Raw genomic sequence first — 19,752 nt, 5'->3', positions numbered from 1 at the left:
TCACCCTCATTGCAGATCAAGGGCCAGCCTGGCAGTTTTCTAGGGGATACTGAACTATAATGAACGCTAAAATCATCCTAGAAATGCAACAAGGAGGAGAAAATTATGCCTCCCAAGACACTTCTCAGGAGGCATAAAGTTTGTGGTTAGAATGACTACCTTATGGAAGGGGTGAGTCTTTTCTTCCAAGAAGCACATTCAGTAATAATAGGTATTTTCCAACTTGCTTTCTATAAAGCATAGGTCACCTGACAACCAAATTATCTTTTGCTGAGGGAGTATGCATAATTGGGACTAGGATTTAGGTACTGGATGCTAAAGTTTGGATACCTCAAAAAAAACTTACATGTTGGGATATGGTTGGACTGTGAAGGTATAAAGTGAAAGTTGAATCTCTTCCTGGTGTCCTAGGATGGGACCTTTGGGTATGATAAGATCATTAGGGTGCAGCCCATAGGTGTGACTTCTGGTGTGTTTATAAAAGGGGAAGGAAGACCAGAGCAGACAGAAACTTATGGATACCTGGGTCTGCTCAAGGTCTTGCCCTCTGCCCCCTCTGCCTTTTTGTGTTGTCTTTGGACCTTCCGCATGACCAGAATAATAAGTCAAACAAACCTCTATTCTCTTAAATCCACCCAGTCTCAGATATTTCTGTAAGAAACACAATACAGGATTAACACAGTGGGGGAGGTCAAAGTTGAGGTCTCTGACCAAATATCATCCCTTTCTCTTATTAACCTCCTAGTGCTCAAGTTCCCCCCAAGTAAAAGCTGAACAAGTACTTTTAAACATAATGTTTTAAAGAAGTTCCAATTTATTAGCTTGTCCATACTGTGGACCAAGTATGCCAGGTATCTGTTCAGAATCAGTCTGGGAGGTGAGGCTGGAAGTAAGGAGCAAAGCCATTTGATAGTAAAGAGGGTGAGAGATAAGAATAGAGTATAAGAAATACTAACTGAGGGATGTGGACAGGGTTCAAAGCCCGAGCTAGCAGGAGATGATTCATTCTGGCCATCAGGGTCTTTCCAGCATAGAGTTTCTTTCTGGTCAGTTTAACAGTGCTGCCACACATGGTTCATCTCCTATTTTGGGAGACCTTCGTGTCCTCCAAGTTCCTGTCTTCTCCTATCATAGTATTTATTCAGGTTTAACTTGACAGTTGTTATGAAAGTCCTTGGGGGTAAGGGGGGGACCTTCAGTGAATACTTTTTTGGGGATGAACTCAAGCTGCTTAGTGCTTCTCCTCAGTCCAGGGGACGATTTGATCATCACTGATGTTCTAGCCCTTTCCAACAGCATCTAAGCAATAAGAAGCCGTGAATCATAGGAATCAATTAGGCTCAACGTCTAATTGGCTTGTGCTCCTTTGTCTGAACAATAGAGATATCTTCATTATCACCATCACTACCACCATCATCATCACTATCACTCCCACTCATTACTTATAATAATAGCTGACATTTATAGAACATCTACAAGGAATACACTCAATAAATGCCATCTTTTAGTGTAATTAAACCACTTGAGCACCTGGCACACAGGAGACTCTTCACAAATGTTAGCTATTTGCCAGGCACTATGCTAAGCACTATATATGTATCACCTCATTTCAACTGCCTTCCTGGGAGGTGAGAACTATTCTTCTTTTTTTAAGAATTATTTTATTTAACTTTATTTATTTATGTATTTTTAATTTGGTCAGAGAGGGGCAGAGTGAGAGAGAGAGAGAGAGAGAAAGAGAGAGGGAAAGTGAGAAAGTAAGCCGCCAGGTCTGGGACTCAAACAGTGGTTGGCCATGGGGGAGTCCAGCATCCTTAACCATCATACCACCTACTGGTCCCAGGTGAGTACTGTACTTGCTCTCACTTTACAGGTAAGGAAATTAAGGGTTTGAGAGGTTGTACACCTTGGCCCAAGGATGCACTATGAGGCTGGGATTTGAATCCAGAGCCTGCATGCTCTTAGGTACTTCCCTACCCTGCTACTCTACTCAGTGAACACTCAAGATCAGGCTCTCCCCTAAAAGGAAAGGCTGAGCCCAGCTAAATATCTCAGCAATCTATAGGCTGCTCACTTTCAATCTCTGAACAAAATGTCTTTTTGATGAAGCTTAATATCCACTGTAGGGAGTTGCAGAGGGGAATTTCTGAAGATCCTTCTAACTTCCAGTGAAAATATTCTTTAACTGGCAAGAGATTGTCCAGATAACAGTGAATACACAATAAAGTGGGTGCCTCTGTCTTTGCTACCTGGCTCACAAATAACCCATTTGGCTTCCCAATCACTCTGATACCTAAAACTAGCAGAATTTATGCTCATGGCTGGAATGGCTCTGTTCAGCCAGAAAGCAAAAGTTTATGACCAACCCTTTGCTCTGAAATGAAATCTAGTCTCTTTGGCTCGACTTTATTAGGCCATATTGTACAGCGATAGGAGACATAAGTATCCAGAATCTGCTGTCACTAAAACAGGACTGGGTTGGCGAGCATTTTTGTCCTCACACTCAATACTGTATCCTAAAATGGGAAAGTTGAATAGAAATTAGGGATGCAAATCAAGGCCATTTTCTGAAACTTTATTCTTAATTGAATTAAATATAGTCATGTCATTGCTTCTGTATCTACATAGCCCACATTCAAATGGAGATTAAGCTATTATTGGGGTCGCTGGATCAATGGAGAGAAACTAAGTAGATAAATCTGGACCCCGGAAATACTGTTTAGACTAATGATCACAACAACCCAAACACTTGGATACCCATCATATGCTTCATTATCTACAAGCATTCTCTGTAACTGGCTCCGATATTTAGCAGTACTTTATGGGACACATTCTTTTTCATCTCTAACTCAAACCCTGTAGGTCACAACTGATTCTTTTAACCTCTGGTTCTCAAAGGCATAATGAAGGATACATACTCCCAGTTCTTCACTGTCTTTCGGGATAGCTCTTTGCTACTCTAAGTATGGTCCATGACTGGGCAGCATCAGCATCATCTGGGAGCTCATTAGAAATGCACGGTCTTAGACCTCACCCCTGGACTATGCATCAGAAACTGCATTTTACCAAATCCCTGGGTGATATACATGCACATGAAAGTTTGGGAAGCAGTGGTCTCAGAGTCTCAGAAGGCTTTTGTTAAGTAAGTCCTCAGATGTCTCTACTTATGAGAAATTGTCATTTGTTACCAATAGTGAATGTGGTGTGATATTTGCCAAACTGTCTAAAATAGTGAAGGTTCTTCAGTGGTGTAGGCAACCCTCTTAATTCTGTGCACCGTCAAAAGCAAGCTGGGGCCAGGAGATGGCATGGAGGTTAAGGCAGCTGGATCCCATATGACTGACTATATGGTTCGAATCCCAGACTGGCAGCTTGAAAAACACACTGGGCACTTGTACATTCATGCTCAAAATTCTGAGAGAAGAATGGAGGAGAAGGGATTGCAGCATGACCATCCCCCCTGCAGGATGCTTTCTTACCACCCACCCACCCCAACCCCCCACCCACACATCTGTCTTCTGTGAGCTCATGTGCCTTGTAGAAACAACAAAAAGGCAAAGCTCATACTTCCTATTCTGATTCAAATATTCTTTTCTAATTCCTTTCCTCTTCTCCCAGTTAAAAAAAGAAAGAAATCAACAGTTGTTTTTGGCCTCGATTTTATAATTTAGAAGAAACGAGATTGCCAATTAAAGCCTTTGCTGGGCTAGGTCTATTTCCTGTTGAATCACTGACTGTACACTGGAATCCCAAAAGCTAAGTCAAGAAGACAAAGAGGTCTAAGTCACAAGGGGAAGACACCATGGGCAGAGACAGGGGGGAAACAAGGTTCCTTTCCTAAGAGAGGAGAGTAGGACTCTGGCTCTTAGGAAGAAGGGCCCTTTACCAGTTCTTGAGTGCTCCAGCTTTCAGATTCAAGCCTCCAAGATATTGAACTGAGAATTAAGAAAACCATAAACCACTTCCTAACTAGCCCAAGATGTTCCATGATGACAAAGTTTCCCAGAAAATATTGCTCTTAGTAAGAAGTTTGCTGGGAAGTTTCAAAATGATCCAATTATACATAATCCCTCTTAGATCCTATGAGTGAAGAAATTTTTTTTTAGCATTCAGAGGCAAAAATTAGTTCATTTTATGCCTTAACACTAAATGCTGTGAAGTTATTCATATTTATTTATGATTAGGTACTTAGAAAAATCTGTGCTTGTTTCTTTGTATTTCTTTCTCCAGTTTTAACTTTTGTAATTTAACTCAGCAAATATCGAGTACCTCTTATTTGCAAGATACTGTGCTGCTATTATAGCAGATGCAAAAATTGAATAAGACAGCCCTTCCCTTGAGGAGTTTACAGTCTAATAAAGAGATGCCTCATGTTCCAAATCCTGCTTCATTGTAGTAATGCAAATGTCAGAGAAATCAAATGCTATTATGGTAGCTAACGAGAGCTACCACTTACTGTGTGCTTACTCTGTGCTAGGTAATGTCCTCACATCTGACACTGGTCATCTTGTTTAGTCCTCATGGTCCTACCTAGAGGTGGTTACAATTAGTTCTCATCAAGGGAGGGCAGAGAACATCAAATTGGAAAAATGAGAAAGGCCTTTCAGAAGAGGTGGCATACGATTTGAACTTTTGAGGAAGGGTTGCATTTTGACAACTGAAAATGACCGTTAACATGTATTCTGAAAGAAGTGTCAAGGGAAACAAAGATACCAGGGTGGGAAATCAGGGAGAGGAAATGTTTAAAATTTTTTCATCTCTCTAAGCTACTTCTTGAAATAAAGGACCATGTTTTCCCCTTGGAGTTTTACAATTCATATTAGTATGCTAAATACTCCAAGGAGCATTCCACTAAAACAATAAGAGGAAATAAAAACAAGACTCAGTATGGCTCTGTTATATCCAGTGCTTCTCAACTTAATTTTGTTCAGTCAAAAATATTGATCTGTTACTATATACTGTGTGCCATTCTAGACATTGGAGAATAAAATAAAAATCTGTGCCTTCAAATTAACCTATATTTGAATCCCTTCCCCATTCTTTTTTGTTGTAGATAATACCTGCTAGTAGGTCTGTCACACTTATTTCCACCTTGCTGAAACTTACAGGAGATTGTGGCAAGTAAGGTTGATAAGATAGAGTGGCATAGACCCACACAACTCCACTGTGCTCTGCGATCTGCTTGCTACTGTTTGCTACTCATCTGCAATGAGATCTGAGTAAATATTTAGAAACTTTATTTATTTTTTAAACAGGATCTTGCTCTTTTGCAATTCTTCTGCCTTATCCTCCCCAGTAGCTGAGACTACAGATGTGCATCACCATACCTGGCTTTTTAGGGTAGGATGGAAATCGAACCTGGGCCTTCCATGGGACCTCAGCCTGCTACATGGAAATGTCAGCTAGTGAGTGCTACTAGGACAGAATCACTTACATTTTTAAAGAAACCTTTAAAGCAATTGGTTAAATTAATTTCACATTGGTTAAATCTAATGATAAAAATTTTGGAATTGAGCTTTGCATATCTTATGTGTTTTTTTTTTTTCTTTTGGTAGTTCAAGTTTTTACTAGATTTTGCAAAAGTATGAGTCTGCAAAAGGATGGGTATTAGAAATAAAAGCAAAACCCTGGTCTCTGATCCCAGGGTTAAGGACTGGCCTGCAAAGTCCTGCATGCCAGAATGCACTGTCCTAAGCCTGGTTTGGCAGGTGTTTGCCTGAAAACATTTTCTTCCTGCTCACTCTACCCAGATTAGAATTGTTTTCCTGGTATTTTAAGAAGCTTATCATTTGAAGCACAAGTGAATATGTTCTTAACTATTGGTGAGATTGCAAAATCAAATTCCTATTTGAAAAGATAGTGAATAGGCCAATTTTTAAAACATCTGGCATCTCTTAAGCTTAAACTGTTTTTACATTGGAGAGAAAAAGGAGAGGGTGGGAAAACCTTATATATATTTGTAAAGCACAGGTAATACTTTGCCACATAGGTAATACTTTGTTTTTATTATTTTTGTATTTATTTTTGAACAGAGAGCATGTGTGCTCATCCAAGAGAGAAACCCCTACCAACAGGGCACGCTCATGCACTCTCTTTTCTCCTCCATTTCTCCATTCTATCAGGATTCTGGGCACACATGCACATGCACATTTTTCAATCTGCTAGGCCTGGAATTTTAAACACAGTTGGGGAATCGGGCTCATTTAACTATTGAGCTATGGAACTGGCCTGGTAATACTTTCTTAAATAATTTCAAAACAAGTATTCTTTCTAAAAGTTCTTATATCATTCTTTGTGCTAACTCTCTCCTTCTGTCCTTCTGGTATACTTTCTCTTTCTACAAATAATCTGGGTCAGGTAATATTTGAGGGAGAATGCCACATATTCTAACACTTTTGCATATGGTGTGGTCTGTTCATCTCTCTCCAAATACTTCTTATGGGCTGCTATTATTTTTTTCTCATAATGTCTGATGGAAGAAATCTCATCTGATAGTCTGCAGTCCACTTGTCTGAGAGTAAGAGATTTGGCTCAAGTCCATCCTGAAATTAATCTTAGAGTTGTTTATTTATTCATTCACTACCGAAGCAACCAGTTATCTGGCGTTCTATCACATCTCAAATAATTTGTTTTAATTGACATTGTCCTGAAGCCTTTAGAAAAATCTGAGATCCTTTCATCCTACTCACACATTCTGGAAAATGTGATCTGAAATAGGCCATAACTGTGGAATGCCAAATTGTTATGGAGTCCCTGAAATCCAGTGCTGCTTTCAGAAAGGCAGCTAACCTGAGTCTACATCCAAAAAGTACAGCGTTGATGGGCAATTTGGCACAGAGAAGAAATACATTCTGAAAAGGTGCAAATCACCATTCTCCTCTGCTTCCTTCCTTTGGGTTCAACTTTATTACCATCTCATTCCACCCCAGAAAGCTGTGTGGTGAGGCATTCCTGAACTGTCTTACTTTGGACCTCAGCTAGCAAGTTTCCAACATTTGGTCTTTTGATTCCATGAGCTGCTTTTAGTATTTGTAACTATACTGAAGAACATCGGGACCAAGGGGTGGAGAAGGAGCTGACTACATGCCCTTTGTTGGAAATTGGGCAAGTTTGTTGACCTTGGGAGAGAGAAGTGGGGTAGGTTTAAGAGGTCCAGCGATAAAGTCTTCTCAACACCCTATTGTTGTTAACATTGTTCTTCCCAACGAGAAATAAGATGCAACATTCTATCACAGTTTTCCCAGTGACAGGGCATGTTGCAAATCAATGGGTCTAAATGAACCTCCACTCATTTTAGTAACCAGCCTCATCAGCTCAGAGCCCATAAATTCTGATTCTGTGTTTATTTTTTAGTCAAGGGCTTAACACATTCCATAGGTGCTGTCTCTCTCTCTTTTTTTTTTTTTTTGTAGAGGTTTTTGCTATAGGGCACGTACACTCACTGGAAAGACAGAGAGAAACAGAGAGACAGAAAGTGAGAAATTACCCCCCCAGGGGGGATGGTCATGCTTCAATACCTTCTCCTTCATCCTCCTCTTGGGATCTTGGGCACACATGCACATGTGCCCGGCATGAGTTTAAGCCACCAGGTCTGTGACTCAAACCGTGGTCAACTACATGGGAGTCCAGCAACATAGCCATTACGCCAACTGCTGGCCCCTAGAATCGATTTGTTTTTATGGGATCTAAGATATACCAGTAAGCTCATGTCACTGCACTCTGCTTTAGACTGTCACATTATAAAGGATGGTGACCGTGTATTGTATAGTTTATATGTACAAATATTTATTCACATGTGGCTAATTAATTCTTAGGAAGCACTTCTCTGGTCTAAAACTATACATTCTTTAGGGGAAGAATATTCACTGAGGATACAGTTTTTACAAATAGTAAATGAGATAGTTACTTGCTAATACACTGACCTACTACTACCTGTTTGGGGCAGTGTTGGTGTGTGTATGTTATGACTCATCCTTTCTTATTGTGGCTCTTTACATAATGATCATTTGTTTTTATAATTCCCTTTTGGTACCTTATTTCTGATATGCTCAGTGTCACAAATCTTTGGATTCCAACATTATACTTGTTTTCAATTACATAAGAATTGGTATATGATAATGTCTGGAATTATTTACATGTCTCCAGAGGTGGGGATGGGCTTTTGCAAAATTATTTAACTATAATCAGGTTCTTTACTAGAAACAGAAATCACGGTGGCTGTAACATACCCCAGCCAAGAGTGGTGAATTTTTTTACATTCACCAGGCTGTTAGCATTAGAGAAACACAATTTCACTTTAATCAAAGGTAGCATAAAAAATAAAAGGTGTCATTACTGACCCATCATTAGTAACACATGCAGAACCTGGGTTTGGAAACGTCTGAATGGTCATGGAGCCAAGACTGATGTTTCCAGTTGGAAGATACATTTGATAGTGAAGCTGTCTTCTCATGGTTCGGTGTAAAACCATTTCCTGGAGAAGTTAAACTAGACTGGTTGAAAAATTAGATAATGAAGACTGGATAAACAAGTACATGAAGGGTGTAGACAAGCTAGCCCGATGGCTCAATTCCCTTTTCTTACTGATGATTCCGTGTATATGTGGTGAGTACAGACCCGCAGGACATCACCTGCTCATCTTTGCTAGGCGTTCTCCTCAAACAACTGAGATTTGAAATGACAGCCAAAGGATAAATTGCTGCCTCAGGAAATGCTTTGCCTTTGACTGATTACTGAATGACTGGCAAATTAATTTTGGCACCTTTCCCTAAGTTTGGCACGTTAGTTCCATTTCTTCATTTTTCTGCTAGGAAGTGTATCTTCACATTACAGTTAAAAATACATTGACAACACAAATGTGTGGAACAGCATGTACTATTTTGGGAGAGAAGTTGTAGGCTGGGATGGTTCCATTTCATATAATAGAAATGATGTTTTTATGCTCTCAGAGGAGACCTGAACTACCCTTTTGACTGGACTGAAAATCAATATTACTGCCCGCTGACTTTTCACAAAGTCATGGGCTCCAGGGTTGGAGCTCTTCTGAGTACTGGATGAGCTTGCATTCTGATATGACGTCCCCTTAGGTACTCATATATAGCACATCCTCCCTGTCCAGCAAATCCTAGCCGCACAGTTGCCCTAGACATCTATCCTATCATCTCTAGCATTGTGGTAGATGGTTAAGGGTATGAATATGAATCCTGTTTGTGCAACTTACTGACTTTGTAACCTTCATTAGGTTACTTAACATCTCTATGCTTCAGTTTTATCATCTGTCAAAGAAGAATCCCAAGATCAATAACTCCCTCCACACTATTCAGATTTCTTTGTTCACTGCCATTTTTTTTAGTGCCAAGTACAAGGTTTTTGTTTGTTTGGTTTTGGTTTCTGTTTTAGGGTGCATGTGCTCGCCAGAGAGAGTCAGACAGTGAGAAATCACTCCTCAGGGAGGATGATCACGCCACAATCCCTTCTCCTTCATTCTCCTCCTGGGATATTGGGCACGCATGTACATGTGCATAGTGTGATTTTCAAGCTGTCAGGTCTGGAACTCAAACTGTGGTTGTCCAGGTAGGGGTCTAGCACCTTAGCCACTAGGCCACTTGTTAGTCCCCAAGGTTTTAAATCCAACATATTTTACACTGACCTATCCTATCCTAAGATTGCATTAACAGAGGTAAGAGGAATATATACTCTTGTTTTTGCATTTTTCAAAGTAAGTAAAATACACCAAGCTTGGGACTTAGAAATATAAACACTGGTAGAAGATAATAATTTAAGTCCTTGTGTAGCTGTGAGATTGAAGTTCTGTTGCCTACGTTTGTGACACACTATGATGTTATAACACTAGGTTCTCCCTCTAACTCTCCTGATGTGACTGACCTACTCCTGTCCTTCTTCTAGCATGTGACATTCATGCCTTTAAGAATTAATTATCTCAGTATTAATTTTTTTTCTTTAGGTTTTTACCATAGAGTGTGTGTACTTGCTGGAAAGAGAGGGAAAGTAAGAAATCAGCCTCCAGCAGGGATGGCCATGCTGTAATCCCTTCTCTTCCAGTCTCCTTTCAGGATTCTGGACATGCACATACACGTGCCTGGAGTGATTTTGAAGTCACCGGGTTTGGGGCTTGAACCACAGTTGGCCATGTGGGAATCCAACCACCTTAACTACCACACTATCTACTGGCTTCTGTCTTAACCACTTTTAAATGTATAGATCAGTGATATTATGTACATTCTCATTGTTGTCCGATTGATCTCCACAGCTCTATTTATCTTAAAAAATGGAAACTCTTTGCCTATTGGAGTATAACTCCCTATATCCCCCTCCTCTTAGCCCCTGACAACCACCATTCTACTTTCTATCTCCATAAACTTGACTGCTCTAGATAACTCATGTAAGTGTAACCATATAGTATTCGTTGTTTCATAACTGACTTATTTCACTTAGCATAATGTTCTCAAACATCATCCATGTTGTAGCATGTGTCAGAATTTTCTTTCTTTTTGGGGCAGAATAATATGCTATTGTATATATGTATCACATTTTGTTCATACATTCATGGACACTTGGGTTATTTCCAATTCTTGGCTATTTTGAATAATGCTGTGAAGATCATGAGTATGCAAATATCTCTTCAAGACTCTGCTTCCAATTGTTTTGGTTATATGCCTAGGAGTGGAATTGCTCATGATGTAGTAATTCTTTTTTTTTTTTTTAGAATTTTTTTTTATTTAACCTTATTTATTATTGTTATTATTTGTTTTAATTTTACCAGAGAGAGTAAGACAAAGAGAGGGAAAGTGAGAAAGCAAGCTGCCAGGTCCCAGACTTAAACCATTGTCAGTCCTTTGGGAGTCCAGTGTCTTTAACCACCACACCACCTGCTGGCTCCATATCATATAGTAATTCTATTTTTAAAGTTTTTGAGTAACTATCATACTGTTTTTCACAGTAGCTATACCATTTTTCATTGCCACAAATACATATGTCTTTTGAGAAGATGATAGTATAATTCGACTAGTTATTTTATACTTTTTTTATGGTACGCTTTTACCAGACCTCTCAAAAACATATTGGCTATCCATATGTTGGCTTTCCAGTTAGCTGTGAAAATAGTGTACAAGATATGGAAATTGGGCCAGCCTGTTGGATGGTGGATCAGGCAGCTGGATCCCACATGGCTGACTGTGCGGTTGAGTTCCGGATGCTGTAGCCTGAAAGATCCAGCATGCATGCCCGAAATCCTGAAAGAAGAGAGAAATGCAGGAGGAGGGATCCCAGAGTAACTTTCCCCCAAGGAGGGCGCTTTTTCACTTTCCTTCTCTCTTTGTTTTTCTGGAGAGCACATGTGTCCTCTAGCAAATTAAAACAAACCAACAAAAAAGTCTCTGCTAAAAGAATAGGCTGAATTCTTCCACTTCAGGATTCCTATTTGCCCACAAAGCTTTACTATGAGGATTTATAATTAACAGTTTCTTATATATTCTGTTTACTGATAAAACAGATTATTATACTATTATTCTCTAATTACTTTAAATTTCAAATTTTTACTAATGCAGACTAGGTTTTCTTCAAATGTGTTAGAATTAGTGACCTTTGCTGATAAGTGAAGAGTATCTTTTATTTGAAAAATATTATTGAGTCTTGCAATTTGAAGAAATGAGAAAGTTCATGCTTTGGCAAGCCACAGTAGCATAGTGGTAGTACAGTACTACTGGTGAAGAGGCCACATGGAGAAGGTGGTTCTTGGGTCACATCCTGGGGTCACCTGGTATGTAAGAGGCGACTAGGTGTACACACATGTCCCTGGCCAGCTAATGCTATGTGTGGTTACAGTGTGAAGACTCTGTGGGGAGTGTTTCTTTCTCTCTGTTTCTTGGGAAAAAATAAATCACTGCATTTTTTTAAAAAAAATTACATAGTAAACATATTGCAGTTAATTTTTAAAATCCTATCGTTTAGCAGTAGAAATGGTTGAGTACCCTTTTTTTTAAGGCCCCACTCTGGGAAACACCAGTTTATCGATAGTCAATACGTAGCGCCATCATATAGCTAATGTCCAATGTGTGGGAATAGGTTAGAAGCAGTGACTCAAATGAAAGAGGTTAATCTACATAATTTAGTCATCCAGACTGAGCACGAAGAACACAAATAGCATAGAAGCAGGAGTTTATTTCTAATTATTTTCGGTTTTTGTTTGCCAGAGTGTCACCAAGTGGAAGCGCCCTTTCTCACTTTATGCATCTCCTTGGAATCCAAGCATTGCATGTCCCCCAGTTAACCGTCTGATGGTCCACAGGAAAGATACCTTTTAATACTCGATCAGCACAAGAAACTGCGAAGAGCCTCTTCTTGAGGTCTGAGCGGCTTCTTCTCATCTTTCTCTTACTAGAACCTCCACTGGCAGTGAAGCCTGGAGGCTGCAGCTCAAGGACACCCAAGGACTCAAAGCCTGCCTTTCTCAGGGAGGTTGGTGAGACCCTTAGGCTCCCAAAGGTTCAGCATTCTCATTGTAACTCATTATATAATTTTAAAAGATTGATCTCAATATAGAGATTTCTTCTAGAAATGCCTAGCATGAAGAGGGTTAGAAAAACCAGTGGAGTTTAATTAGAAAAAGTACATTTTTTTAATGAAATGGGGGGCAAGATCTCTCTGCAACTACATTTTACTCTTTGTGATATTATGTTGGGGTTGGAAAAAATCTACTTTCTTTTTTTTATTTTTTCATAGAAATGTATTATTTCATTGTAATTTATGCATGCACATTGCAAAAGCCTCAGACAATACTGAAATCTATGGAGAAAAAGTAATCTTTTATCATTCAGCAGTAACAACCATTACTGTTTTGGTTTAACTTGCTTTAGGAGTTTTTAGTGGCTTTGTAAACATTTTGATACTATAGTGTATTTAAAAAATAGGATCAGATTTAAAAAAAATAGGGTCAGAGTATATAAGCTATTTTGTAATGTGCTTTTTAAAAAACATAATTCCTATATGAACCAATTTAGAGCGGCTTCTTCTCATCTTTCTCTTACTAGAACCTCCACTGGCAGTGAAGCCTGGAGGCTGCAGCTCAAGGACACCCAAGGACTCAAAGCCTGCCTTTCTCAGGGAGGTTGGTGAGACCCTTAGGCTCCCAAAGGTTCAGCATTCTCATTGTAACTCATTATATAATTTTAAAAGATTGATCTCAATATAGAGATTTCTTCTAGAAATGCCTAGCATGAAGAGGGTTAGAAAAACCAGTGGAGTTTAATTAGAAAAAGTACATTTTTTTAATGAAATGGGGGGCAAGATCTCTCTGCAACTACATTTTACTCTTTGTGATATTATGTTGGGGTTGGAAAAAATCTACTTTCTTTTTTTATTTTTTCATAGAAATGTATTATTTCATTGTAATTTATGCATGCACATTGCAAAAGCCTCAGACAATACTGAAATCTATGGAGAAAAAGTAATCTTTTATCATTCAGCAGTAACAACCATTACTGTTTTGGTTTAACTTGCTTTAGGAGTTTTTAGTGGCTTTGTAAACATTTTGATACTATAGTGTATTTAAAAAATAGGATCAGATTTTAAAAAATAGGGTCAGAGTATATAAGCTATTTTGTAATGTGCTTTTTAAAAAACATAATTCCTATATGAACCAATTTACATTTTCATCATAAGAGTAATTGCCTTTCGCTATTCTATTGCGTAAGTGTGCCATTTGTGGTTACTTCCAGTTTTCATAAATAGAAAAGATATTCTTATTCATGTCTGTGTATATTTGTATAATTATTTCTTTGTTCTGAATATTTAAAATGGGCTATTTCAAAACAGAATGTATACTCTTACAAACTTTGATAACACCTGCAGCATTGCTCTTCAAAAACATAGTATCAATTTGCCTGCCCACCATTATTGTGGGGGAGTGCCCACAATGTCACACCCTTGGAAATCATATTACAAAAGAACTGGTGCTTAGAGATGTCCTTCAAGTCTCAACGCTGAGGGTCACTGAAAGCTTCCTGTGGATACTAAGGGTTGTGTGGCTGGTTTAAGAAGGTCATTGTCATTTAACTACTGCATTCATTTGTTCAACAGAGGGTAGGACTCATTTTTTTTTTCAGCCTAAGGCAGCATGTTAAACCCACCTCCTGTGTTCTTCTTCCTTAGATTGAGGAAGACACGTGGCAGAAATACTACTTGGAAGGAGTCTCAAATGAAATGTACACAGAATATCTCTCCAGTGCCTTCGTGGGTTTGTCCTTCCCTACTGTTTGTGAGTAAGTGACCCTTAATTAGATGCTCTTCCATTTTCAGGGAAATGTAATGGGCCCTTTATGAACAGCATCTATCCTGCCTTGAATTATGCTCTGCGATGTGGACACATTTATGAAGGGTAGGATGAACCCATGTCTCTCTAATTTTACTATGGCAAAAGCAATTATTTTTATTTTTTTAATTTATTATTATTATTATTATTGCCATAGGACACATGCACTCACCAGAGAGAAACAGTGAGAGGGAAAGTGAGATATCACCCACACACTCACTCCTTGGAGGAGATGGCTATGCTGCAAACCCTTCTCCTCCACTCTCCTCCTGGAATTTTGGGCATGTCCAGTGTGATTTTCAAGCCTCTGGGTCCAGGACTCAAACTGTGGTTTGCCATGCAGGAGGAGTCAGCACCTTAACTGCCACACCGCCTGCTGGATGGTAGAAACAAATTTTGTCAGTCCTTCAATGAAAAGAATTGAATCTGTCTTCCAATCAAGTTAGATCATGGAGACACTGGAGAAACTTCTGAAATGAAGCTATTTGCTGAGGAAATGCATAAGCAAATGTACAGAAGCTCCATGTGGACATCTACCACGTTATGATAATAGCAAGGCTTAGCTTCTCCGTATGCTGGTCCAACAGACTGGATCAGAGCAAGAAGCAGCCCCAGCCCACCGTGGCCCCTTCAGGAGAATAGGTTGTGGCCTATGGAAGGAAGGTGGCCTCAGAGCTTGATGAGATGTGACAGTTCCTTAGATGCCCCGCTTAGAACCCTAAATGTTCGGTTTAAGTCAAACGGGGGTTCTGTGCCCTGTGAAAACACAGACTCCCTGACAATGGTGAAATACTAAACCTGATTCATTGACAGGGTCTGAAGAACTCAATGTCATTGATAAAAACTGGGAAAAAACACAGGAGGATCTGGGAACCCCTGACTAGGCTGAGGAAGACAAGTCAATCCCTTGTGGTGCCTGACTGCTTACAAGCCCATCTTCCAGAAAGGGAGGTCTGAGGGTGCTGAAACAAAACTGTGTACCCTTTATAATAAAAGAGGAGAGAGTCCTGGGGACTCCTGGACGTATCTGACTTGCATGCTCTGTTCTGTATGCAGCAGAGAGTGGGATGGAGCACTTGGTAGCTTTGTGTTTACCTGGAGACTTGTCAGTGAGCCCAGCAGGTTCACTGTGGCAGTCCCTGGGCCCAGACCCTAAGCAATCCAAAATGGTTTGGCTGTTTACTGAAATTTCTCACTCTGTCTCTAAGCGAAAGTTTAAATGCTAAATGGACTGGAAAAGTGAATAGGTAATTGATTCGGAAGGAGTTATTTTCTGAAAATGGATGCCCTATTGTAACTCCCATGTGTTCCTTTCTTGGAGAGCAATTTCTCTTTCTGCCACAGAAAGAAGTTAACTATTCAGAGGCATTGGGTCCTGGAATGCCAAGGCTGTCTCGGGAGATTTTTCTCCTCCTCGGTGCTTGGCCTGCCTAGGAAAAAAAGCTCAGAAGAAGTCAGGCCTTGGAACAGAAGCTGATTCTATAAACAGGCAGTTGACACGTAGTGTGTCTATATGGGGTAGTCTGGAGCACACCTCACAGCTGCCAAAGCCTGGAGGGAGTTCTATGGAGTTGGGACTTTGGGGGAGGGGTTGAAGTGGGTCCTCCCCACATTGTCTGTTAAGTGTTTCTGGCCTGACTGGTGTTTATGTTTAACATGTGTGCTCCCTCAAAAGCCTCCTAGATCTTCCCTACTTTCTCGTCCTTCTCTCTTCTGTTTCTTGGAACTGTTAACCCGAAAGGTTAGAACTATTCCTCCAGAGGCTCTAACTGGGATTCTGAAAGGGTAGATTCACATAGTTACTTATACAGTGTTTAATTTCTTAGAAACTAGTTGCCTATACAGTCACACATTGTTTAATGGCAGGGATACATTCTGAGAAATGTGTGATCAGATGACTTCATTGTGTAAATATCGCATAGTGCACGTATGCAAACCTACGTAAGATAGCCTACTACACTCTGAGACTGTATGGTATAATCTATTATAATTTTATGGAACCACTATCCTATGCAAGTCTGTCATTGACCAAAATCTCAGCACACGACTGAATTTTACAGTAGTGGTATGTCACATAAAAACAAATTTTCTGGGCCAGTCATGGTGGCACAGGTGGGAGGACACTGTCATGAAGTGGCTGAAGCTACCTAAGAAGTCTGGGTCCAATTTCCAACCCGACTTAGAGAGGTTGGGAACTAGTATGATCCTAGCTAACTGGGAAGCCAGGGCAGGAGAGTTGTGACATATGAGGCCTTGTCAAAATACCTCTCTTCCTCTCATTAAAAAAACACACACACTAAAAAATATCAAAAAAAAAAAAAAAAAGAAAAGAAAAAGAGAAGAACAGAACAAAGAAAATACACATTTGTGGCTTTACTTGAGCTCTTATGTGCAATGCAGGACCTGCGCTTCTCCCAGCTCCGGTTTGTTGTAGCTAAGGGGTTGGTAGTCCCTTCCCTTCCAGATGGCTTAACCTAGGCCAGATTTGCATATATATCCCAGGCCTGAACCTGTAGGCATGTGAGTTTGCCAACCCTGAGCCTCTGGGTGGTGTGAAGCTTCATTGGCCTTCAGAGCCAGCTCCAGATCTGGGCACTAGTGGCTGCTGTGAATATTTACCTTGATTGATTTTCATATGTAGAACATGTCCCCAGGAAGAGAAAATCCTTCAGAGCTACCTCGTTGTCAGAGAATTTACTATTTGTTCAGTAAAGCTTCTGGAACACTCCCTCCAAAACAAAACAAACAAACAAAAAAAACTTTTGATGTGAGTGAGAATGTGTTCAATTTAGTGCTATTATTCGTTTAATACAATGATACAGCAGAGGTAGAAATAATCAATAAAGAAAGGACATTTAATGAGATTTAGGAACATCCCAAAACATTGAAGCTCTCCTCAAGCATTTGATTATCTGGAGGCTTAATTATCTGTGTTTTCTACTTTAAATTAAAGAAAAGCCATAACTCAAAGTTACCAGCAGTTTAATGATAACACTCTTCAATTCAGGTTAATTAAAGCACAGCCGTAATTAGAGTGTAGTGCTGTATATCACCGGGCTTGCGCCTAAGTATTTTCATTACAGTAAGAATTGGCTATTCAATTTCAAGATGACATAAAGGACGCCAAAATATATTTTAAGCTGGTTCATGGAGAAGAAGAAAAAGAATTGGGGACTATTCTGGGTATAATAAAGCACAGATAAAATATACAGATTTTCAGAGCAGTTTCTGTAATTATGCACTGCACTAAAACAATATGCAGCCAATAACATCTTACAACATGACAAGAAATAAATTTGCTCTTCTTCTGGGCGGGCAGGATGTCCCCTTGCAGGATGGGATCACTGCATGAGAGAGCATGGAGTTTTTTCAGAAGCTGGAAAAGTCTTTCTATGACAAGATGTGGGGGTAGGATACATGAGTGAAATTCGAGGTCAACTCTCAAAAGAACAGGAAGAGGGTGGAGGAAAGGCAGGAGGGGTAGAAAGACCCAAACAATGCAATTTTTTAAACGTCAAGCTGCAAGATGTTCACTCATCCAGGTTGAGACTCAATAGGCCCTGAATACTTGGGCTTCTCTGCACCAGGCTTTCGGCTGCACCGTGTGTGACCAGAAGATGTAGCTTTGTTCCTGGCCAGAGATAACACACAAAGTCCGATCTAACCTTGCAACTGCATTTTCTCGTTTATCATCACAACAATCGCGCGAGATCTATATTAATATCTCTATCTCTGTTCATAAATGAGCACTCTGAGACAGAGAACATAGGTACCCCTTCCAAAGCCAAAGCAGATGTGTGTCAGGGACAGGGTGAATCTGTACTCTGCCAGCCATACAGTCCACTGACTGTGCTCCCTGTGGCTCCTCCGGATCACCAAGGAAGGAGATGTGGGAGTACTGAGCCTTTCAGTGTTCTCACTTAGGTTTCCTCGGGGCTTAGAAAAGCTATTTTGGATTGGGGAGAACAGACAAGCACTAAAGGCAGAGACATACAGAGGAAGCAAGAGAAGTTCAGGGTGCAACCCTCAGAGACACCTCTTAACCTTGTTGGAGGTCATAGTAGGTATGCTCAGTACCTTCCTCAGGGCGGCCATAGTGTTTTCCTTTAGAGTTACTGAGTACCTCTTCTTGATTTTTCCTAGTCGGCATGTCTCTGGGTCTGTGGCAGTAATACCAAGCTCTGGAGCAGAAGGAGAGAGTGCCACCTATTGTTATCTAAACATGAGCAAACCTTCTTCTCCCTTTTCTCTTCTGTTCCCCACTTTCCTCAGCGAGCAACCATGGAGGATGCAGGTGGTGAGCTCCAAGCCTACAGGAAGCTAGGGCAGGGCTGTGAGGCCAGGTTTGCCCCCGAAGGACCCTATTTCTCAGTGGTTCCCACAGTAGGACATGTGTGATGCCGGAGTATGAGCTGCGTGGTCACAGGACCTAGGGCTAAACCCACAAACTGGCCCCTCACTGCATATGTGTTTTGGGGCAAGGTATTTGGTTTCTGTGTATCTTCTTCAGCCACCAGTTGCCTGACGTTGGATTGGTGCTTCCCCCAAGTCCTTATCATTGAAACAGGAATAATATTCTTTATCTCTGGTAACTACTTAATGTTCTTTTCTTTTCTCCCACCTCTTTTTTTTTTTTTCCTCCACTTCTTTGTCCTCCTCATCAACTATAATACAAGTACCGAGAAAGAAAGAAAAACCACTGTGCATTTCCAGGGTATATTTACTCCGAGTCTTTAGTAAATCCTCCCATTGGTCAGTCACCAATCAACTGACCAGATACTTAATGAACTTGGGATATTTGCCTCATCAAGCCAATCTTTCTGTTGTCTCTAGAGGAAACTGAAATTACAGTAATCAAGCATACACACATGAAAAGATTAACAACAAAACTTATTCATGGCAAGTATACGGATTCATTTTTGTTTTTATTTATTTATTTTTAAAGAGCTTTTTGCTATAGGGTGGATGCACTCACTCGAGAAAGAGAGAGATAGAACGAGAGAAATCACCCCTGGGGGGAATGGCCACGCCACAATCCTTTCTTCTCCATTCTCTTCTCATAATTTTGGGCACATATACACATACACCCAGCATAAGTTTCAAGCCGTTGAGTCCAGGACTCAAACTGCAATCGACCACATGGGAGTCTAGTGCCTTAACCACTATGCTACTTGCTGGTCCCAGGGATTCAATTTTCTTATGGCGGCAGCTGCCTTCAGAGTTTGCAGTCTGGCTAAGGGAAATACTACTCACCCTCAGGGAGCCCTAAGCGCCCATCGATAAGTACTTGGTGGATACATGCAGCTGGAGATAGATGCTGAGAGCTATAGGGACAGCTTCCAGAAGGTGGGGGTGGCCAGGAGATGCTTCTTGGAAGAGATGAGGTTTGAGCTATGTCTGTGGGAGGAAGGACCCAGATAGGG

At 40.3% G+C, this 19,752-nt stretch overlaps 1 protein-coding gene across 6 annotated transcripts in view; it reads left to right on the top strand.

The window, feature by feature from the left end:
- Positions 1-19,752, top strand: part of KCNMA1 (potassium calcium-activated channel subfamily M alpha 1) — an 818,234-nt gene that overhangs the window by 629,565 nt on the left and 168,917 nt on the right. For all 6 annotated transcript variants that reach the window (XM_027774363.1, XM_027774362.1, XM_006154895.3 and 3 more), the window contains exon 15: positions 14,170-14,279. In XM_027774363.1, coding sequence (XP_027630164.1) covers positions 14,170-14,279 — 110 coding nt within the window. The remainder of the gene's footprint in view (positions 1-14,169; positions 14,280-19,752) is intronic.

Source organism: Tupaia chinensis, unplaced genomic scaffold (genome assembly GCF_000334495.1).
Source record: "Tupaia chinensis unplaced genomic scaffold, TupChi_1.0 Scaffold000424_1, whole genome shotgun sequence".
Taxonomy (NCBI): domain Eukaryota; kingdom Metazoa; phylum Chordata; class Mammalia; order Scandentia; family Tupaiidae; genus Tupaia; species Tupaia belangeri.
This window is presented reverse-complemented; position numbering and strand designations above follow the sequence as displayed.